At 40.5% G+C, this 24,339-nt stretch overlaps 2 protein-coding genes across 5 annotated transcripts in view; one reads left to right on the forward strand and one right to left on the reverse strand.

Moving 5' to 3' along the window:
* The window catches only part of LOC106085444 (myotubularin-related protein 6), a 139,163-nt gene that overhangs the window by 4,508 nt on the left and 110,316 nt on the right, over positions 1–24,339 (forward strand). Inside the window, exons 1-3 of one of the 3 annotated variants that reach the window (XM_059369025.1) lie at positions 10,085–10,199; positions 10,845–11,160; positions 19,485–19,601. In XM_059369025.1, coding sequence (XP_059225008.1) covers positions 10,927–11,160; positions 19,485–19,601 — 351 coding nt within the window. In that variant the 5' untranslated portion in view covers positions 10,085–10,199; positions 10,845–10,926. Of the gene's footprint in view, positions 1–10,084; positions 10,200–10,844; positions 11,161–19,484; positions 19,602–24,339 lie in introns of those variants that run through there. The other 2 variants (XM_013249697.2, XM_013249699.2) reach the window with 2 other exon arrangements.
* On the reverse strand, positions 738–1,384 carry LOC106085445 (uncharacterized). Of its 2 annotated transcripts, none has more exons than XM_013249700.2 (3): positions 1,252–1,384; positions 1,017–1,189; positions 738–962 (listed from the first exon to the last, which is right to left on the reverse strand). In XM_013249700.2, exons 1-3 carry the CDS (start codon positions 1,316–1,318, stop codon positions 789–791), a joined length of 414 nt encoding a protein of 137 aa, XP_013105154.2. In that variant the 5' UTR covers positions 1,319–1,384; the 3' UTR covers positions 738–788. The 2 variants fall into 2 exon arrangements, with proteins under 2 accessions (XP_013105154.2, XP_059225009.1); XM_059369026.1 differs by having other exon boundaries at positions 1,248–1,384.

Below are 24,339 nucleotides of genomic sequence, written 5' to 3' on the forward strand. Positions count from 1 at the left end.
TGATAAGGGGCCTCCTTTTTAGGGTCGAGTCCGAATGGCGTGCCGCAGTGCGACACCTCTTTGGAGAGAAGTTTTAGATGGCATAGTACCTCACAAATGTTGCCAGCATTAGGAAAACCACCATCTGATGGTCTCCCAGGTTTCGAACCCAGGCGTTCAGCGTCATAGGCGGACATGCTAACCTCTGCGCTACGGTGGCCTCCTCATTTACCGTGCAAAATGTGGAGCCATCAATCTGCTCTGTCAAAGCTATGTCCCGCTGGTCGTTACACAGGGCGAGAATGCCATGAAACGTGAAGCGCATTAAAGTCTCGTAGAAACTGGCCAGACTGGAAGTCACAAATGTCGGATATTATCTGGGTCACAACTACCAACCGAGGGTACGTACGCTTTGTATAGATTTATTATATCTCGGTAGTACCGAACTTGACTGCTATGCCCATACATTCCATGTGCTAGTGTCAGGCGCAAGAGGGGCGTAGACGAGTACTTGTACGCTGCATTTGTGAAGGTTTGTAGTGCTTTTAGCTCAGTCGAGGCCACGTTCTATGTTTAACAGCCTTTGTAAATAACAGCACAAATACTTCATATGTAAATTAATTTAGTAAATGGGCCAAATTTCTCTCCGATAGGCTGGCCTACAGGGATTTTTGACAAAAATGTAAAGGTATGCAAAATATCGCTTTTCATACCCCATTCTGCATAAGTTTCCACTAGATTCACTTGTTTTAAAAAAATAGGACAATTTTTCTTATATCATTGAAATTTAATATAACTTTAAAACAAATTTATCTACGTTTTTTGGATGCCTGACGACGATTTCTGTTTTTGAGCCAGCGGTTCTGACCCAATTTCTTTTTCGCAGGGCGTCCTTTCCGTTTCGTTTTCGTGCGATTTGTTAATGATGATCTGCCACGTTTATTGTTAACTCTTGGAGCCTCGCCGACGGCCTCTGTGGCTCTCTAAACGGAAATGAACAAAAAATAAATCTCATAAACTCCACAGCCGATACTTACCTTTTCGGTCTGTAGTTCTAGGGTTTCTATAACTACACTGACAATGCCCAAACTTTGAGCTCTGTCTAGAGCCTTCTTCACTGCCCTTCGAATAGAGCTGGAACTCATCTTTACCGGGCTCTCGCTTGCCATGTATTCTTCCATGGCCTTACACAGATTGTCTACCGTCTCGCCTGAGTTAAATAAGAATGATGGCAAATTTTAAGAGCAATGACATTTATACAGTTTTACCCACACAAATTTGGTGTTTGACTAATAATTTCTAGTATACGTGGCAGTATTAAAGAATCAATTTTGTCCATTTCCAAAAAACTTGGGAAGCAAAAATTAAAATATTGGAAAATTTTGTATGCTTTAACTAAAAAAAATGTACACAACAAAAGCTACGAAAGGGAAATGATGTTAAAAATTTCGAACCTTAAGTGGAAATTTCGAACCTTAAGAAGGCAGAGTGGGCCTGGGGGTTTACATTGAGAACCCAGGGACTGAGATCTGTTTTAGACTGCCTGACCATAACGGAATGCGTGAAGAGGTGTGGTGCTAGCGCGAGGACGTCGAGTGTGAACATCTTTACCGACAGTAAAATTGCCATAAGGGCAATGACAACCAGGACGGTAAGGACACGAACAGCCTTGCAGTGTAAGAAGGAGATTAACGTCTTGTCTGAGGATGGCAAAATCCGCATCGGTTGGCTGCCGGTCCATAACGGAGAAAGGGGGAATGTAAGGGCACACAATTTGGCGGTGAAGGCCAGAGGACTGTCGTCAATAAACTTGGTTAACCCGAAGCCTTTCGGGTCGATGCAGTTTGAGTTAAGGGAGTGGGCGACGAATGCCCATGCAACATTGTGGAACATCGACCCGGTCGGTAGGACGGCGCAAATCCTATAGGGGGATCCAGATCGTGAGAAGACGAGGCTATTACTGCAAGGAAGCAAGAAGGAGGTCAGTATAGCTATTGGTATCATAACGGAACACATAGGAATACGAGCTCACTTATGTAAAATCGGTGCGGCAAATGATAGCATGTGTAGGGCATGCGGGAAGATGATGAGATGTTGGAGTATTCCCTTTGTCATTGCCCAGCTTTCGCTTCGAACAGATACCGCTACATAGATGGGGACACAATACCAGACATGAATCATCTTAGAGGAATGATATTGAAAACAATTAGGGATTTTGTAAGTAGCACGGAATGCCTAACTTAAGATTTCTTTTTAGAGGTTACTTTATAGTTTTTAGAGTGCACAACAAGCCCATTACTGGCTTAGGTGTATGTCCATAGTGGCATGGGATTAATGGGATTAATATCTACACCCTCTTTTCAACCTAACCTAAGTGGAACTTTTTGACAATGAAGAGCAGGTATACAGCGATGTTTCTTGGTTTCCTATTCCTGCACGGGATAACTATGAGCACCCACACAGTACGGAACTTGGATTAATATATGCACCCTCTGTTCAACCTAACCTAACCTAAGTGGAATTTTTTGACAATGCAGGGCAGGTATACAGCGATATTTCTTGGTTTCCTCTTCCTGGCACGGGATAACTATGAGCACCCACACAGTACGGAACTTTGATTAATATCTGCACCCTCTTTTCAACCTAACCTAGCCTTAGTGGAACTTTTTGACAATGCAGGACAGGTATACAGCGATGTTTCTAGGTTTCCTCTTCCTGGCATGGGATAAAGAACACCCACACAGTACGGAACTTTGAGCTCCAATCTGTGTGCTGTTCTTCTTTATCACGAGAAGCTTAGCTGGAAGCTACCGGGTTGGAATGCCCCATACGTAGTAGCTGCAACTGCAGTTGCGGATAGGTGAGGAGTCGGCCGGCACCAGCTCTTGCTTAAATACTGAGTGCCTATGATGCTCGATACGAGAAGGCGTGTTATTACCTCTAAATAACCAATGGCCATCATGTTCCCGTGGCAATCGGTCGTATGGATCGGAACGAGATTTTTCACCCATAAGAGCTTGACGAGATTGGCCACCTCCACATGCAAATGCGGCTACAACAACAACAACAACATGGTTTCCTCTTCCTCTACTTGTTGAGCGAGACTTCTGTTCTACCCAACGACCTATTTAAGGTTAGGTAAAGCCACAGGAACTTCGAATGTTCACATTTAACCATCTGTTGCCCTTTGTGCCTTATCCCGAAGAATAAGTTTACATGTATGGTACTTCTTAGTCTTGAAAGCTCGCCCACTATACAATTCCCCAGAATATTTCTGTGGTCAGCACTCAGAAGAGGTGAATTTTAAACTCTTCAGCCATCTCGTTGAGAGATCGGGGAAAGTCAAGGACGGCAGAGATGTAGAGTACCCTCCTAAAGTAAATATGTTCGTTCAGTCTGGAACCATCCGCCTGACAACTACAAATTTGAACCCTCTTGCAAATGTTCAGGGCCATAGTTGCCTCTTGCGCTCTTTCCAAGATGTTAGATTTTAAGCTCAATTTTCTGTAAAGAAACACTCTCCTCCCAAAGAGATGGGTGCCACAGCGTGTAGGTAAGGTTTCATTAGGATGATGCAAATGCAAGTTTGGCCCATGAACATTCCACTAAGGAACAGTGGCTAACTTCTCACATATCAATGAGTGCAGTCCGATTCAAGGGGCTTCATTCAATGATAAGGGGCTTCATTTTTATAGCCGAGTCCGAACGGTGTGCCGCAGTGCGACACCTCTTTGGAGAGAAGTTTTACATGGCATTGTACCTCACAAATGTTGCCAGCATTAGGAGGGGAAAACCACCGCTGAAAATTTTTTCTGATGGTCTCGCCAGGATTCGAACCCAGGCGTTCAGCGTCTGGGCGACGGTAGCCTATAATTCATTAGGATGATACCAGACATTAAATGCCTAAGAATCCGCCACAGTCCTCAGAGTAATTCCTCAATAGCCTATGTAGATGAATTCATGGAAATTTTGTCTTTAGAGAAAATTTTATACATATTTTGTCTTTAGGGAAAATTTCGTTAAAATTTTGTCTTTAGAGTAGGTTAGTTCACAACCGCTAAATCAGACAGGTTCTCAAAGAAATGAGAACCTAAAGTGGAACTCCTTCTGACTGCTGGTGCGGGACACACTTCTTCGATGTCCTCACAGCTTCTGCAAAAGTCGTTGCTGGCAACCTTCAGTCTGTCAGCAAGTGTTCCGATTAGACAGTGACCTGTCATGACGGGTACAATGACTGAGACATCTGTTCTAGCCAATGACAGCAAAGCAGTAGACCTCTTCAAGTTTAGATTAGGCCACATAGTTTTGGAATGCTCACAGCCACCTCTTTGTGACTATCTATCATTCGTTGTCCTTCGTGCCTGGTCCTGAGAACTTAGCTTACATGTCGCTAGAGGCATACCCACAGTTTCCAGTATCCCTGGAATATGCAGGCTAGTTCCTAGTCGCGCAAGCTCAACCGCTTTACAGTTCCCTGGGATATCTCTGTGGCCCGGCACCCAGAACAGGTGAATTTTGAACTGTTCAGCCATCTCGTTGAGAGATCTGCGACAGTTGAGGTTTTTGTGTTCAGAAATACGTTCTCCAGGGTTTTAATGGCTGCCTGGCTGTCTGAGAAGACATTAATGCCAATCGTCGTAATGACATTATTTCTTAACCTCTCCACCACTTCCTTAATTGCAAGCATCTCTGCTTGGTACACACTGCAGTGGTCGGGTAATCTTTAGTTCGGTTCGGTTTAGTTTAGTTCGGAACCATCCGTATAGAAGTCTATGTAACTTCTGTTACAAGGGATATCATAGTTCCAATCGGTTCTATCAGGAATAGTGGTACAGTAATTTTTATCAAAAAGCGGCTCAGGTAGGGTGTAATCCACTCTGCCTGGAACATCTGATATTGTATCAAAGATAACACAGTGTTCGTAGCCGCCAAAAGAGCAATGAAAAAGCTCCCTCACGGCAGTGATGGTTGCAATTTAGGTAGCCACAATGTTCAGAGGCATAAAATGTAGCATTAAATTCAGTGCATCAGATGGTGTCGTCCTCAGCGAGGCTGTGATGTGCAAATCTTTGGATCTTCGGTTAAGTATTGAGCAGTAGGTGGAATTTTAAAGCGCCGTCCACCATACCACAACACCATATAGCATTATGGGTTTGAAAACTGTAGTATATACCCAATGTATGACACGCGGTCTAAACTCCCAACTTTTGACAATGGCTCTTTTGCAGGTGTATAGGGCAAGAGTTGCTTTTCTTGCCCTGTCCAAAATGTTGGATCTGAAGTTCAATTTCCTGTCCAGCAAATGACAAATTTTTTTCACAGCTTGTGATTCTGTAATTGTATTCTTTCTTCTGTCAGTTATCAGCTGTTACTTTTAGCTTGCTTTAGAAAAAAAGTATATTTGATTAAAGTTCATTCTAAGTTTTATTAAAAATGCATTTACTTTCTTTTAAAAAATCCGCAATTACTTTTTGGGCAACCCAATATTTTGCGCTTTCTGTAAATGGAACATTCTCTCCACCCAAGGAGACAGGCTCCACTGTAGGCAACTTGTATTTCCTGCTGAAAAGAACTACTTCTGTCTTGCACGGATTTGTAGCTAGAGCACTTCTGGTAGCCCACTTTGATGTTGCAGGTAGAGCTTCCTGAACTATATCTCTTAGAGTGCTGGGAAACTTTCCCCTAACCGCAATTGTCACGTCATCAGCATACGCGATCAATTTTACACATTTTTCTTCCAGAGATAATAATATATTGTTAATGGCTACATTCCAAAGTAGAGAAGACAAAACACCTCAATGAGGCGTTCCTCTCCTGACCCATCTTTTTAGATCTACAGATCCCAAGCCTGCCGTAATGCATCTTTTAGTAAGAAATTTTTCAATAAACTTTCTTTCGGTAGAGTTGATGCCTAGAAACTCCAACTCCTTCATGATTGACGTCGGTTTTACATTATTGAAAGCACCTTCAATTTCATCGAAATTTTGTCTTTAGAAAAAATTTCATCGAAAATTTGAAAAATTTCATAAAATAATTTGTCGTTAGGAAAAATTTCGTCAATATTTTGTATTTAGAGAAAATTTCATGCAAATTTTGTCTTTAGAAAAAATTTCATAAAATATTTGTCTATAGAGAAAATTTCGTCAACATCTTAGAGAAAATTTCATCGCAATTTTCATAGAAATTTTGTTCGGAGAAATTTTTTCTTTACGGAAAATTTCATATAAATTTTATTTTAAGAGAAAATTTTATAGAAATTTTGTCTTTGGAGAAAATTTTATAGAAATTTTGTCTTTTGGAAACATTTTGCAGAAATTTGTCTTAAGGGAAAATTTCATAGAATTTTTTTTTGGGAAAATTTTATAAAAATTTTTTCTTTAGGAAAAATTTCATAGAAATTTTTTCTTTAGGAAAAATTTCATAGAAATTTTTTCTTTAGGAAAAATTTCATAGAAATTTTTTCTTTAGGAAAAATTTCATAGAAATTTTTTCTTTAGGAAAAATTTCATAGAAATTTTTTCTTTAGGAAAAAGTTCATAGAAATTTCTAAGAAAAAATTTCTATGAACTTTTTCCTAAAGAAAAAATTTCTATGAAATTTTTCCTAAAGAAAAAATTTCTATGAAATTTTTCCTAAAGAAAAAATTTCTATGAAATTTTTCCTAAAGAAAAAATTTCTATGAAATTTTTCCTAAAGAAAAAATTTCTATGAAATTTTTCCTAAAGAAAAAATTTTTATAAAATTTTCCCAAAAAAAAATTCTATGAAATTTTCCCTTAAGACAAATTTCTGCAAAATGTTTCCAAAAGACAAAATTTCTATAAAATTTTCTCCAAAGACAAAATTTCTATAAAATTTTCTCTTAAAATAAAATTTATATGAAATTTTCCGTAAAGAAAAAATTTCTCCGAACAAAATTTCTATGAAAATTGCGATGAAATTTTCTCTAAGATGTTGACGAAATTTTCTCTATAGACAAATATTTTATGAAATTTTTTCTAAAGACAAAATTTGCATGAAATTTTCTCTAAATACAAAATATTGACGAAATTTTTCCTAACGACAAATTATTTTATGAAATTTTTCAAATTTTCGATGAAATTTTTTCTAAAGACAAAATTTCGATGAAATTGAAGGTGCTTTCAATAATGTAAAACCGACGTCAATCATGAAGGAGTTGGAGTTTCTAGGCATCAACTCTACCGAAAGAAAGTTTATTGAAAAATTTCTTACTAAAAGATGCATTACGGCAGGCTTGGGATCTGTAGATCTAAAAAGATGGGTCAGGAGAGGAACGCCTCATTGAGGTGTTTTGTCTTCTCTACTTTGGAATGTAGCCATTAACAATATATTATTATCTCTGGAAGAAAAATGTGTAAAATTGATCGCGTATGCTGATGACGTGACAATTGCGGTTAGGGGAAAGTTTCCCAGCACTCTAAGAGATATAGTTCAGGAAGCTCTACCTGCAACATCAAAGTGGGCTACCAGAAGTGCTCTAGCTACAAATCCGTGCAAGACAGAAGTAGTTCTTTTCAGCAGGAAATACAAGTTGCCTACAGTGGAGCCTGTCTCCTTGGGTGGAGAGAATGTTCCATTTACAGAAAGCGCAAAATATTGGGTTGCCCAAAAAGTAATTGCGGATTTTTTAAAAGAAAGTAAATGCATTTTTAATAAAACTTAGAATGAACTTTAATCAAATATACTTTTTTTCTAAAGCAAGCTAAAAGTAACAGCTGATAACTGACAGAAGAAAGAATACAATTACAGAATCACAAGCTGTGAAAAAAATTTGTCATTTGCTGGACAGGAAATTGAACTTCAGATCCAACATTTTGGACAGGGCAAGAAAAGCAACTCTTGCCCTATACACCTGCAAAAGAGCCATTGTCAAAAGTTGGGAGTTTAGACCGCGTGTCATACATTGGGTATATACTACAGTTTTCAAACCCATAATGCTATATGGTGTTGTGGTATGGTGGACGGCGCTTTAAAATTCCACCTACTGCTCAATACTTAACCGAAGATCCAAAGATTTGCACATCACAGCCTCGCTGAGGACGACACCATCTGATGCACTGAATTTAATGCTACATTTTATGCCTCTGAACATTGTGGCTACCTAAATTGCAACCATCACTGCCGTGAGGGAGCTTTTTCATTGCTCTTTTGGCGGCTACGAACACTGTGTTATCTTTGATACAATATCAGATGTTCCAGGCAGAGTGGATTACACCCTACCTGAGCCGCTTTTTGATAAAAATTACTGTACCACTATTCCTGATAGAACCGATTGGAACTATGATATCCCTTGTAACAGAAGTTACATAGACTTCTATACGGATGGTTCCGAACTAAACTAAACCGAACCGAACTAAAGATTACCCGACCACTGCAGTGTGTACCAAGCAGAGATGCTTGCAATTAAGGAAGTGGTGGAGAGGTTAAGAAATAATGTCATTACGACGATTGGCATTAATGTCTTCTCAGACAGCCAGGCAGCCATTAAAACCCTGGAGAACGTATTTCTGAACACAAAAACCTCAACTGTCGCAGATCTCTCAACGAGATGGCTGAACAGTTCAAAATTCACCTGTTCTGGGTGCCGGGCCACAGAGATATCCCAGGGAACTGTAAAGCGGTTGAGCTTGCGCGACTAGGAACTAGCCTGCATATTCCAGGGATACTGGAAACTGTGGGTATGCCTCTAGCGACATGTAAGCTAAGTTCTCAGGACCAGGCACGAAGGACAACGAATGATAGATAGTCACAAAGAGGTGGCTGTGAGCATTCCAAAACTATGTGGCCTAATCTAAACTTGAAGAGGTCTACTGCTTTGCTGTCATTGGCTAGAACAGATGTCTCAGTCATTGTACCCGTCATGACAGGTCACTGTCTAATCGGAACACTTGCTGACAGACTGAAGGTTGCCAGCAACGACTTTTGCAGAAGCTGTGAGGACATCGAAGAAGTGTGTCCCGCACCAGCAGTCAGAAGGAGTTCCACTTTAGGTTCTCATTTCTTTGAGAACCTGTCTGATTTAGCGGTTGTGAACTAACCTACTCTAAAGACAAAATTTTTTTTTTTTCTTTAGGAAAAATTTCATAGAAATTTTTTCTTTAGGAAAAATTTCATAGAAATTTTTTCTTTAGGAAAAATTTCATAGAAATTTTTTCTTTAGGAAAAATTTCATAGAAATTTTTTCTTTAGGAAAAATTTCATAGAAATTTTTTCTTTAGGAAAAATTTCATAGAAATTTTTTCTTTAGGAAAAAGTTCATAGAAATTTTTTCTTTAGGAAAAATTACATAGAAATTTTTTCTTTAGGAAAAATTTCATAGAAATTTTTTCTTTAGGAAAAATTTCATAGAAATTTTTTCTTTAGGAAAAATTTCATAGCAATTTTTTCTTTAGGAAAAATTTCATAGCAATTTTTTCTTTAGGAAAAATTTTATAGAAGTTTTTTCTTTAGGAAAAATTTCATAGAATTTTTTTCTTTAGGAATAATTTCATAGCAATTTTTTTTTAGGAAAAATTTCATAGCAATTTTTTTTTTTTTAGGAAAAATTTCATAGAAATTTTTGCTTTAGGAAAAATTTCATAGAAATTTTTTCTTTCTTTTTTTTATCGAAATTTTGTCTTTAGTGAAAATTTTATGGACAATTTTGTCTTTAGAGAACATTTTATCGAAATGTTTTATAGTCATTTAAAAAAATCTAGGCTTAAAATGTCACTCAAAACATGGAAATTATGAAAATCAGCCAAGTGATTCGAGGGTCAGTCTTTTGTTATAAGTTAGGCTTTTTATTATTATTTTTTTTTCAATTATTTCGTTATATTCTTTTTTTAGTTTTTTACAATGAGCGGGTTTCAAAATTTTTTAATTTCTAACGATTGCCAACTTTTGCAAAGGAAATAAATAAACAAAAAACATGAATGAATCCCTCTCTCTCTCTCTCTCTGTCCCTATTTCTCTTTGTCTCTATCACTGCGCATATACCAACAAAAAATATCCCTTTATTAACTACCTACTAAATATCCCTGTATTTTAAGTCAACCTATGCCAATAGAGTTTGTAATGACACTCAGGCAACATTGAGTGTTATTTTGAACCTCGGACAAGTCGGTACATTTTGCGGAAAGTTCGAATTGTGCACGGAAAGATTTGTATACTAACTTAAAGAAAAAAAAACCAAAGCAAAACATTTTTGCAAACACAAGTGTGAGAATTTTTTTTATTTGTCCCTCTAACTCAAACTGCAACATTAATGGTCGTCGTTCTCGACACAACCCAATCCCAAACTCCCAAAACAAATGCCCAAAAGGAATTTAAGAAAGGAGGAGAATGAATCGGAACCATTGAAACCATAGACACTCTGGGTCCCTGTAGATAAAGCAGAGCGTCGTCAATGACGAGACGACGTCATAACCTAGAGACATCCTTTTCTTGATTTTTTTTAATGTTGTGTTTGTGTTTGTTATCAATTGATACTAGCAGCACTCTTGTGCGTTAGTAAGTGTGCGAGTGGTATATGAGCTAAAGACAAAGTGTAAATTGAGTTGAGGTTCTTTTTAATAAAGTGAAACTGAAAGTTATACTCAGGTGTTGGTGTGGTGGTCTCCTCCATAGTTCTCTCTTATTGCTTTTGTGTGTTGTGATATCCTTAAAGACAATCAATTTTCGTGTGCGTGTGCGGGTGTGTTAGTTAATGTTTATAAGTATTTTGTGTGGTATAATATCGACCAAACGAATAAATGAAAAAAGCTATACTTCGTGTCATCAAAGTAATCAAAAACCGTTTCCACGTGACCCTGTTCATTTTCCCCGCCACACCATCATAATCGAATTTTCTTTCATTTTTGTTAGTATTTAGTGTTAAATTTGTTCCCTGTTTCATTTGCCAGTTCAAAGAAACCAACAAGCAATATATCTTTGTCTCCACGATAATATGGACTTTACAAAATTCATGAATAAATTCAACGAAATCGAGCGACAATTGTCGCCAACTTCCGCTTTGCGGCTTAGCTTCGATAACATTTCACCGGAAACCGAAGAGCCTGAAAATAAACGCCTCTGGGGTGTACCTGTACCACCGTTTGTCTCCGAGAAGGTCGTCTCTTGGATTGAGGAGGAATTCACCGATCCACCGATATTTTACAATGATACTTTGGTATTGAAAAAGGTTAGTTTTGATTGTATTTTTGTTTGTCAGAGTTTGGTGGGTGTGTTTGCGTGTGTGCATGTAGTCATACCAACCAACATCATTACCAATTATAATGGGACTTTTCTTATAAAATATTAATACCACCCGATTTATGTGGATATTATTGTTTAATGGCGCTACTATTATTGTTATATTTAATAGCACATTTATTATCGACAGTAGTTAACGACCAATACAATCTTTTTGTAGATTTATACACTGTTGCAATATATTTTAATTCGAAAATTGAAATGCTTTTTGTTTTATAGTCACCGCTTTAGTAAATTGATTATCCAGTATGTGTCCGTCCCTTTGTTCAGCAGTCTAGTTTATGCTGTTCTGTTACAGTTGAGCGTTTGACATTCTAAGTCGATTAAGCCATGTTCAACCGCCCGTCCGTCCGTCTGTCGAAAGCACGCTAGGTTAGGTTAGCTTAGTTTGAAAAGAGGGTGCAGATATTAATCCGCCCCATGCCACTATGTACATACACCTAAGCCAGTAATCGGCTAAGCCAGCGCTCTAAAAACTATAAAGTAGCCTCAAACAAAAAATTTTTAAGTTAAGAATTCCGTGCTACTTACAAAATCCTTAATTGTTTTCAATACCACTCCCCTAAGTTGGTTCATGTCTGATATTGTGTCTAAGTACCGGTATCTGTTGGACGCGAAAGCCGGGCAATGACAAAGGCAATGCTCCAACGCTTCATCATCTTCCCTCATCATCTGCCCTACACATGCTATCACTTGGCGCACCGATTTTACATAAGTGAGCTCATAGTCCTATGTGTCCCGTTATGATACCAAGAGCTATACTGACCTCCTTCTTGCTTCCTTTCAGTAATAGCCTCGTCTTCTCACGATCTGGATCCCCCCGCCGTCCTACCGACCGTTTCGCTGTTTCACAATGTTGCATGCGCATTGGTCGCCCACTCCCTTAAATCGGACTGCGTCGACCCGAAAGGCTTCGGGTTAACCAAGTTTATTGACAGCAGTCCTCTGGCCTTCACCGCCAAATCATCTGCCCTTTCATTTCCCCTTACTCCGTTATGGCCCGGCACCCAAATGATGCATATTTTGCCATCGTCAGAGAAGGCGTTAATCTCCTTCTTACACTGCAAGACTGTTCGTGACCTTACCGTCCTGGGTGTTATTGCCCTTATAGCAATTTTACTGTCGGTAAAGATGTTCAGACTCGACGTCCTCCCGTTAGCACCACACCACTTCACGCATTCTGTGATCGCCCGGAAATCCGCCAGCAGGACAGTTTAGGCAGTTTAAAACAGATTTCAGTCCCTGGGTTTTCAATGTAAACCCCCAGGCCCACTCTGTCCTCTAGCTTCGATCCATCCGTGTAACATGAACTTCCGGATGGCAATACTAGGGTCGCATTGCGTCGCACTCGACTTCAAGGTTCATCTCAGGTATCCGATCGGAAACCTCTCCACTTCCTTCCAGGTTTCCTATCGTCGCCTCGATTATACCGCGATGGTATGAGCTGCTTCCATCCTCAATTCATTCTCCCATCGCCTTAAGTCTCATAGCCGTAGTGACTGCCTCACACTTAATCTGTATGTCAATAGGTCGGATATCTAGAATAGTCTCCAGTGCCCTAGTGGCCGTGGTCCTCATCGCTCCGCCTATGCCAAGACAACATGTTCTCTGAACCTGTTGTATGGTCCTTATGTTGCATTTTTTCTCCATAGCAGTCCACCAAACTACTGAGGTGTAAGTAAGTATTGGTCTAATCATGCTCCTGTAGAGCCAGTGGACTATCCTAGGATTCAGGCCCCATTTCGAGCCTACGGCCCGTCTATATAGTGCCCAACATCTGTGAGCCTTCTCAGTACGCTCCTGAATGTGACACTTCCAATTCAGTTTCCTGTCCAAGATCACACCTAAGTATTTAACCTTGTCAAAATCGAAATCGTCTTATTGAGGAAACGTGGTGCGTTAAATTCGCCCACCTTCGTCTTCCTCGTGAACAGGTATTTTTCAGTCTTCTCGCTAACTTTCGAAAGAGAGCTAGGGGCTTGAAATTTTGCACAAATACTTCCTATAAGTGTCCAATATCTTGATTTTATAGGGTGATTTTTTGGCTATTATATTTTTGGGAACACTGGTTTAAACAAAGAATCGTCTTGCAAACGAACAATGCTTGCAAATTATTAAAATGCGTGTTCTGTTAAGAAAGTTCATCGCGTGCTTCTTCTATTTTATGGTCAGTTTAATCGACCCACTGAAGCGGTTATTCGGGCTATTGTGACTAAATTTCGAACCAAATTTACATTGTTTGATCATCGGCCCATAACTTCATACGGCTCTAATTGCATGACCATTTTTATCCATTATCCTTTGTTTGCTATAAAGAGATGCCGGGCAAAGAGCTTGACAAATGTGATCCATGGTGAAGGGGTATATAAGATTCGGCCCGGCCGATCTTAGTAGGCTTTAACTTGTTTGTTTTTAGGCAGACTAAGAAGATGGCCTACATCAGACTACCATATAGACCGTCTCCCGATTTAATGCCTGCGGTGTATAAAATCCGCATTTATTTCCCCATTTCGCTGAAATTTGGCACAGTAGGCGTGTAAGACCCGTCAATATCCTTGTCGAATATGTAGAAGTAGATCCGACTATTTTAGGTATAGCTAGCTTTTACTGCTAGAGGCCGGAGGGGATGGCATCAGGCCGTAGGATATTGTCTGTTACTGATACCTCGACATGTGCAGTGGCTGTGCTAGGCTACACTAGCCGACTAGTGACTGGTTATCAGGGGTTTTTGGCAAAGACACCCGGTTCGAGTCTTAAGGACAATGTCGAACAAGTTGAACCTAGGCCATCACCCTTCTCTGGCAAACCAACACGCTCTTTATGAGGCTGCGGTCCCCCGGGGCATCCCTTGCCCAAAAGAAATAAATCGAACAATAGTAATATGGGTCCAAGGATCATTGCTAAATTCGCTAAGGACAGCTCGGTGATGATAGTTGTCGACAAGGGAGAGGAACAGCGCTGCATACCTAAGAACAATTGGGGTGGGATAGTCAATGGACTGTTATCTGTATATTCCGATGTCCTTGCGACGCCTCCTCCAGTTTGCGACGATGCAGGTTGGTAACGGGGCCGATTCAAACTAATTGACCTCGGGGATCAACGCTCAGTTGAGATACATCATTGCGCCCTAAAGAAGATTGGTGAGATGTGGCCAGGCGCAGCACTGGATTTAGTCAAGAAGGAAGATATTCCATCTCGAGCAATGGCACTCGCTTGGATACCAAGCGATCCTGTGATCCTGTGAATGTGATCCCAATCTTTCAACCACCGACTGGATGATTGGTAGAATGGATGAGGCCGATGGTGACCGAAGACATTCAGTATTCGTACTAAGCTCCGGCTGTCTCGCAGACCTCAACAAGTCTGAAGGAGTTGTATTCTACGGATTCAACAAGTGGGGTAGGGGAATCAGAAGATGACTCGGCAATTGTTGCTGAACACTTGTCTGAGGAACTATCAACCACATCTCTAAAGTCTGATGGGTTGCCAGAGACTGAAAATCGCTCTGTCACGTTCGAAACAGGAGGTGAAGACGTCGAAGGGGGTCCTGACAAGCCCTGTGTGGGTGGGTCATCCTGTTGGATTGAGCTCCATGTGTGTGCCAGCGGGAATGGCCAAAACTCGAAAGGTACTTCGACAGCGGCAGCTAGTGAATTATCTATGGAGGAATCGTCCACATCGCAAGTGTCCAGTGTCCTGAGGAAAATTGGTTCCAATGCCTTCTCAACTGGATGCGTAAGGAAACTCATTATGACAAGATCGAACGAATCTTGTGAGGATAAACTTCTGGCGAACTGGTGGAAATTCTGAATCCTGACTACGGTACAGTTTCTGCAGATAAATCTCCACCATTGTAAGGGCGCTTCGGCGGCCACTGATGACAAGCTTATGTCATCATGTCCCAGAGCCAGACCAAGTGGCTAACAGCGACCGCCATGGTTGACCCCAGTATTGGTTGGTCTGAGGAAGCGTTACAGAAAACTCTCCAACAGGCTGAAAGCCATAAGGGCACCAAATGACAGGGTCGTCTATAAGGCTGAGTTAAATAATACAAGAGCGTGCTGAAAAAGGTTAATAAAAAATTCTGGTTGGAATTCCGCAGCTCCGTGGAGGATACATCTGAGGCCTCTAGGCTAAGGAAGATCCTATCCTCGAAACCTATTACAGTGGGATATATTCTAAAATCTGAAAATGTATGAACTTTGTCTAGTGACGAAACACTAAAACTCATTCACTCATTCACACACATTTCCCGGGAAACTCTTCAACATACAACGTGGCGCCAGAAGAGGTTGTCTCTGATATGCATTTAATCCTTTGGGCGATAAAAAGTTTCGACTCCTTTAAGCCGCCAGGCCCTGATGATGTATCAGCGGTTGAATTACAAGCTGAGTCTGATAGACTGGTTCCTTGGCTCAGGGAGATATACTCTACTTGTATCTGCAAGTCGTACCACCTGTGGTATGAAGGGGCACAAATGCTATTTTCATTCTAAAAGCAAGATAACCGTACCACGCAAAGGTGAACAATTTTTGTCCTATTAGTCTGTCATTCTGTATGCTGAAGACTCTTGAGAGGTTGATAGAAACATTTCTTAGCAAAGATCCATGAAGATCGCCCGTCTTGGCAACATCATGCATATAGTTAGGTCAAATCCACTGAAACAGCCCTTCATGTCCTAGTCGACTACAGAGAAGGTTTTCTCGCTGTTATGGAATATACAGTGGAAGCTTTTCTTGACATTGAAGATGCTTTCAATAATGTCAAATCGACGTCAATCATGAAAAATCTGTAGTTTTTAGGCACCAATACTACTGTAAGAAAGTGTTTTCATTTCTTTAAGGACTTGTCTGAATTGCCGTTGCTGTTACTAAACCAAAAAAAACTTCCTTATCCTCCCCACAGTTGTCGTAGCAATTTGTCTAGCTACAATGTCCAGAGACATTAGTTGTAGGTGTAAATTCAGTGTATCGGATGGTGTCGCCCTTTATGCGGCTATGATGCGCAAACAAGCAACCCTTTAGGTTTACCTTCGTCCTGCGCAGTACTTGCTCGGCGTATCTTATCACCGCCTCCCACTTCCTCTCATCTTTCACCATCCTCTAGACTATTGTCTCAGGCGAAACGTCACCAATCGCTGTTTCCAATTCCCTGCGTCTTCCGACCCAGCGCTCGCAGAGAAAGAATGTGTGTTTCGTCTGCAACTTCCAGCTCCTTATAAATGCATCTGGTTGAGGAGCATTTGCCCGTTCTATGCAGGTATTTCCGGAAGTAACCATGGGCTGCCAACAGCTGTGCGAAGTATTAGTTGTCGTCGCCGTGCTTCCTATCTCTTCACATACAGACATCGGGTATTCGTCGTCGCGTCCATCTAGCCCGATTCTCGTTTGTCCACCTTTGTTGCCATCTCTCGATAGTTTCCTCTCGTATGACCCGTTTGAATTTCACACTTGCCGTGATGACTGCAGCGATGTCGTCAGCATATCCTACTAGAAAAGTTCCGTCTGGCGTTTTTGTGCGAGGTATTCCATCATAACTGGCATTCCAAAGATCCGGTCCAAGTATGGATCCTTGCGCCGCTTCTGATGTGACCTCATGTTCACTCGTTCCATCCTGAGAGTTATAGATGAGTATTCTGTCACGCAAGTATCTTCTCATTATTTTCATCGGATACACCGGGATATTAAAGTCCTCTCTGAGCGCTTAAAAGACGTCAGACCATATGAGGCTATTGAATGCGTTCTTCACATCCAGTGTGGCCAAGAGGACCATCGGCCTGGAGTAGTGGTTCCTTTGCCTAGCCGCCTCTACTATCTCCGCCTCTACTATCTCCGCCTCTACTATCTCCGCCTCTACTATCTCCGCCTCTACTATCTCCGCCTCTACTATTTCTGCCTCTACGAGCTCCGACCGTGCACATTTCTGCCCGGAAGCCTCGTTGAGAGTCCACCTCGCTCAATGGTGGCGTCCTGAAGCCGTTGCTTTATTAGTCGCTGCAAAGATTGCCGGCCGTATCCAGCATACATAGTGGTCTGTATGAGGAGGGGTATGTTGGATCACCTTTGCCCTTGCTTTTGAGAATCAGCTTTTGACTCTTCCATAATTCCCGGAAAACATCTTCCAATAGATACCGGTTCAATATTTTTTGAGAAAAATTCCGGCCTGTTTTCAGCTATCTGCCTGATGACCTCGCCCAGTATTGTCTGTCTGTCGAAAGCACGCTAACTTTCGAAGGAGTAAAGCTAGCCGCTTGACATTTTGCACAAATACTTCTTATTAGTGTAGGTCGGTTGGGATTGTAAATGGGCTATATCGGTCCATGTTTAAATATAGCTGTCATATAAACCGATCTTGGATCCATGTTTTGATATAGCTGTCATATAAACCTATCTGGGGTCTTGACTTCTTGAGCATCTAGAGGGCGCAATTCCTTTCCGATTTGGCTGAAATTTTGCACAGCGTGTTGCTTTATGATTTCCAACAACTGTGTTAAGTGTGGTTCAAATCGATCTATAACTTGATATAGCTGCCATTTAAACCGATCTGGGGTCTTGAGTATGGTTGAAATCGGTTCATGTCCTGTGATATAAACCTATCTGGGGTCTTGACTTCTTGAGCGTCTAGAGGGCGCAATTCCTTTCCGATTTGGCTGAAATTTGCACGACGTGTTACATTATGATTTCCAACAACTGTGCCAAATATGGTTTAAATCGATCTATAACCTGATATAGCCGCAATTTAAACCGATCTGGGATCTTGAATTCTTGAGCCTCCAGAGGGCGTAATTATTATCCGATTTGGCTCCCATGACCCTCAGCACACGTGTTTAATATGGTCCGAATCGGTCTTTATACTGAAAAAGCTCCCATATAATCTCTCTATTTTACTTCTTGAGCCCCTAAAGGACGCAATTCTTACTCGAATTGCGAATTTTACACAATGACTTCTACTATGGTCTCCAACATTCAATTCAATTATGGTCCGAATCGGACCATAACTTGGTATAGCTCCAAGTATACTATAGCAATTCGTTTCTTTAATCCTTGGTTTGCCTAAAAAGAGATATCGGGAAAAGAACTCGACATATGCGATCTATGGTGGCATTCGGCCGGCCGAATTTAGCACGCTTTTATTTGTTGTTTTTTGGACGGAGCGGATGGCGACTTTGGCTTCCTCTGGTTTCGCGTTTCGCCTAAGGTCCCTAAGCAAGTCTCAATAACTGTGTCCTTCTTTCGGCTTTATTATCACGGCCTCCGGTCGCTGCCTAGGTTTCCTCTTTCGCGTCTTTGCCTCTTTGTAGAGCGTTTCCTTTTCAGCAGCTTTCGTTGATGGTCTCATTTCTACACCTTTGTTCTTCTTCTTCTTGCCAGGGTTTTTATCGAATGGATTCGCATAACTCCTTCCCCTTAGAAGTATTGTAATATCATCTATGTAACAAAAATATTTAAAAGCCTCTTCAATCATCAAGGCCTAAATAGGCTCCTTTGTCCTACGCTTTACGAGTATCTATACGCTCCATGGAGTAGAAAGAATGTATGGCTGTTTTTAGCAAACTTTTCGTTAGTATATGCCGAATATTTGCAAAATGTTTCTGAAGTTGGGAAAATTCTCCTACTCTTTACTTCTCACTGACACGTGTGACTTAATTTTTGGCCTCTACTCCCATAACCTAATCAGTTTTTCTAGGATTTTTTTTTGTGCACCACAGTGTAATCAATATTTTTGTTGATTCATATGATTAGGTTTTCTACCTTGTAATATGCTGCGTATGAGTAACATAAACATGTGAATTTACTCTCATACGCCACCGAGGCATTATATACTCCCACCAGACTTAAGCTTAACCATGAGTGTTAATAAATGTAATAACATTAATCATACGCATCGCAGTATGGGATTCGGAGAACATATTCTTATCTATGAAAGTTGGCGAAAATGTATGCATGTCACATTTCATGACATGTCAAAACACCTATTTGTGACCTCTAGCTCAGTAAATTGGTATAGCAACCAGCCAAGTTCAAAAGTCATCTTTTAACACTGCAAAGAAACATCGTGTGGCCAAATAACGAAAGCCAAGGTTATTTATACTACGTACGCATAACGTTTTCTTTTTTTCCTCTTTGACAAACGAAATTGCCAATTATTTACATTGAAAGTTTGCTTTTGTTCTTATTTTACAGCTCCCTAGAAGATGATTTCACAAAATTGTTATTGATTTTTCTATTTTCTTCGTCCTCATTCTACTTTCAGGTTGAAAATGTCCGCATGATTGATCGTTACAATACGAAAAATCCAATTGTTGGCACCCTGTATTTGACGGCTACGCATTTGATTTTCGTCGAACCGGACAGCAACAAAGAGACATGGGTAAGTGATAAAAATAACCAAGACAATTGCGTACAATCCCATTAGCAGCAGTGCGTGAGCCTTTGGAGACGCCACGCTGGTATTTTAAAATGTAAAAGGTGTTGTTGTCCATTCACCGAAACTATCGCATTGAAGCGCAACAAAATGAAATGTTTGTCTTATTAACCAAAAAAACAAGCTAAATTGGGAGAAGTTGGCTGCTACACAAGCATACATTCAAGGCCAGATTGTTACCTTAAAACCCATTTTGTTTGTTTGTATTGGGGGTGTATGTAGCTATTTAGAAATTTATAGACTTCTACCTTCACAACGGATAAATTACACCTGGGAATTGCTCATTAACTTGAATACTGTGCTTAATATGACATAGGGGAGTATGGGGGTCTCCTTGAAAACTTTCTTAATCTGTTTTATGACTAGTCAAATGGTGTATAGCGAAGCCAGAGGGGTTAGTCAACCTCATGTATCCACAGAGTATGGAAGGCATTTCATATTTTGTCTATTAGCAGGGTGCAAATGAATAAAAGCTATTATAACAAATTTTCCAAATGAACAAGTCAACAAAAGTAAATATGTTTGGCTGTTGTGTGTATACATTGGGTTGTCCAAAAAGTAATTGCGGATGTTTCAAAAGAAAGTAAATGCATTTTTAATAAAACTTAGAATGAACTTTAATCAAATATACTTTTTTTACACTTTTTTTCTAAAGCAAGCTAAAAGTAACAGCTGATAACTGACAGAAGAAAGAATGCAATTACAGAGTCACAAGCTGTGAAAAAATTTGTCAACGCCGACTATATGAAAAATCCGCAATTATTTTTTGGGCAACCCAATATGTAGGTACATATGTATATGCGACCTCAGAGGTTTATGTTAAAGCAAAGCCCAAATTAAACTTTTTTAGGGAACTGGAAATTAAATGTAAATGGTAAATAAAAAATAAAAATATTTTACATAAACAATGTTGAGAACATGAAAGGAAGGGGGTGCGGATATTATTATGTCGAAGCCACTATGGACATACATAGACATACAAGCCAGTAATCGGCTTGTTGTGCTCTCTAAATACAAAAAAAAATAACCTCGAAAAAGAAAATCAAAGTCAAAAATTCCGCGCTACTTACAAAATCCTTAATTGTTTTCCATATCACGCCCCTTAGTTGGTTCATGTATGGTACTGTGTCCCCACCTATGTGCCGGTATCTGTTAGACGCGAAAGCCGGGTAATGATGTAAAAAATGCTTCAATTTTTCATTATCTTTTCCGCATGTTATCACTTGCCGCACCGATTTTGCATAAGTGAGCTCGTAGTCCTATATATCCTGTTATAATACCGAAAGCTAAACTGACCTACTGCTTACATCCTTTCAGTAATAGCCTCGCCTTCTCACAATCTAGATTTCCCCATAGGATTTTTTTCATCCTACCGACCGTTTGGCTGTTTCACAGTGTTACATGCGCGTTCGTAGCCCACGTCCTTAACTCTGACTGCGTCGACTCGTAAGGCTTCGGTTTAACCAAGTTTATTGAAGGCAGTCCTTTGGCCTCCACTGCCAAATCGTCTGCTCTTTCATTCCCCCTTACTCCGCAATGGTCCGGCTCCCAAACGATGCGGATCGTACCATCCTCAGATTAGGTGTTAATCTCCTTCTTGCACTCCAAGTTATTGCCCTTATGGCAATTTTACTGCCGGTAAAGATGTTCACACTTGACGTCTTCGCGCTAGCAACACACCACCTCAGGCATTCTGTAATCGCCCGAATCTCTCAGTCCCTGGGTTTTCAATGTAAACCCCAGGCCCACTCTGTCCTCTAGCTTTGATCCATATGTGTAGCATGAACTTGCATATGGTGATACCAGAGTTTTGTCAGTTCAATACTGTGCCGTTGGCAGAAGTGCCTCGCACTCGGCCTTAAGTGTCGTCTCAGGTATCCGATCGGAAGCCTCTTCCATTCCTTCCAGGTTTCCGAACGTTGCCTCGACTATACCGCGATGGTATGACCTGCTCCTATTCTCAATCCATTCTCCCATCGCCTTAAGTCTTATAGCCGCAGTGGCTGTCTCACACTTAATCAATATGTCAATGTTGAAAATCAAAGTCAGGAATTCCGTGCTACTTGCTAAATCCTTAATTGTTTTCCATACCACGCCTCTTAGTTGGTTCATGTCTGGTATTGTGTCCCCACCGGTATCTGTTAGAAGCAAAAGCCGGACAATGATGTAAAAAGTGCTCCAATTTATCATTATCTTTTCCGCATGTTATCGCTTGCCTCACCGATTTTGCTTAAGTGAGCTTGTAGTCCTATGTATATTATGATACCGAAAGCTATACTGACCTCCTGCTTAGTTCTATCAGCAATAGCCTCGACTTCTCATAATCTGGATTTCCCCATAGGATTTTCGTCGTCCTACCCATCGTTCGTAGCCCATGCCCTTAACTCTAACTGCGTCGACTTGTAAGGCTTCGGGTTAACCAAGTTTAATGAAGGCAGTCCTCTGTCCTTCACTGCCAAATCGTCTGCTCTTTCACACCCCCTTTTTCGCTTTGGCCCTTCATCCAAACGGTGCGGATCGTGCCATCCTCAGATAAGGCGTTTATCTCCTTCTTACACTCCAAGACTATTCGCGACCTTACCATCCTGGTTGTTATTGCCCTGATGGCCAGTTTACGGTCCGCAATGATGTTTAAAATCGACGTCCTCGCGTTTACATCGCACCCCTCACGCATTCCTTGATCGCCCGGATCTCTTCCTCCAAGACTGTATTATGGTCAAGTAATCAGACACAGTTCTCAGTCCCTGGGTTCTCGATGTAGAAACTAGGCACATTCTGTACTCTAGCTTTCATCCATATGTGAAGCATGAACTTTCATATGGTAATACCAGAGTTTCGTCGAGCCAATAATGTGCCGCTGGCAGCAGTGTCGCAGTCTAGACCACAGGCCCACTGTGTTCTCTAGCTTTGATCCATCCGTGTTACATGATCTTCCAGATGCAAAAAATAAATTTTTTGCATTCCATTCATCTACATTTTTTTGTCTTCCAAGCTGTATAATTTTTAACTGAATAATCAGATATGGACAGTTGTAGCGGCAAAGTCGTCGTAAATTTTGTCACGACTTCAAATGATGCATAAAATGACAATCGAACCACAAATGCCAAAATTTTAACAAATTAAAATTTAAACTCGTATATCTCCGAAATCAGTGGAGATATTGTATACTCGTACCTCCACCGAACTTTTTTGCAGGGATTATTGAGCACTATACAGCAAAAATCGGACCACAAATGAAGATTTGGCAGCCCAAACTAAAGTGACCAACTTTAGGGACTGTGTACCACCTAGGGCCTTGAAATTTTGCACACGATTTCCCAAACACAGCTCTAACCATTCCAAATTTCAATGAGATGTCTCAACTCTCACACGGCATATTTTTACTAGTTTTTTTTTTATTTTTTTCCCACTGTGTGGCGTGCCGCATAGAGAAGTTTTAACATGATAGAATACCTCACAAATGTAGCCAGCACAAGTAAGAGGAAAACCACCGCTAAAAAATCTTCTGATGTTCATGCTGGGATTTGGACCCAGGCGTTCGGCGTCATAGGCGGACATGTTATCCTCTGCCACGGTGGCCTTCTCCATCAAGACCTTAAATGTCATCCCTATAAATTGGTTGTTGTTCAAGAATTTACAGAACGCGATCTTCTTGCCCGTCAAAATGCATATGAAATACAGACTGTCAACCTGCCTAAAGATGCGATAGTTGTTCCCAGTGACGACCTCACTTTCACATTTTCGGCGATTTCTTTTTATGGGATAATTTGGTATCCCTGGTTTATGTGGGTGGACCAAAGCATACCTCAAAAACAACATTCGCGATGCTGTGGCAACATACCGATTGACATGCTGCAAAGAGTGGACACGTATTTCAAAAATCGACTTAATTAGTGTATGCCCAATAGGGGTCGCCATTAATCCGATGTAATTTTCAAGACTGCATGAAACACAAAATCAGGTACTGTTTTCCCAAAAAACAAAAGAATTAAAGTAATAACTGAAGTACTTTTGTTTCTATTGACCTTTCAAAAAAGTAGGTTTCCCTGTGGCACCCTGTATTATCTAGAGAAAACTTGCATATGATGTCCTTCCTCTATGATGCATACATACGTATACTATATATAATAAAAACGTGCTGTTTTCTTCTTCCTCTTATGCATTGTTCATGTGAATAGTTTCTTCCTTCCTTGACAATCAGACAAATCTCTAAGTTCACCTCTATTCAAGTGTACCACAACGTGCCTTCAATTGTCTCTTCAAGTGGGGACAACATCTCGTATTTAACAACGCCATACAGACAGTACAGAGATCTAGAAACGACGTCACTACGCTGTGGTACTGCCAAAACGATTGTGGGTTAAGCGAAAGGCAGGGTCGTTTTGTCTAAGGATATCGTGTGAATATGAGTCATAGCTAATGACCCCAACATTTACTATACACCGCACGCACACACATACATAGAGAGAAGAGAGGACCAATGTTTGTTTATAGTATTTGTTTATTATATAATTTAACCTTCGGTGGGGACCTCTGCCTCATTTATGATGTGGTGTGGGGGTAACTGCAATAGTTCTCTAGTGTTTGTTTGTTTTCATGATATTTTTTTTATATTCCATACCACAACAAATGAGGTGGACATGCATCCATCCCTTTACATTTTTTGTGTTATCTTTCAAAATGA

The sequence above is a fragment of the Stomoxys calcitrans genome, chromosome 5, assembly GCF_963082655.1.
Source record: "Stomoxys calcitrans chromosome 5, idStoCalc2.1, whole genome shotgun sequence".
Taxonomy (NCBI): domain Eukaryota; kingdom Metazoa; phylum Arthropoda; class Insecta; order Diptera; family Muscidae; genus Stomoxys; species Stomoxys calcitrans.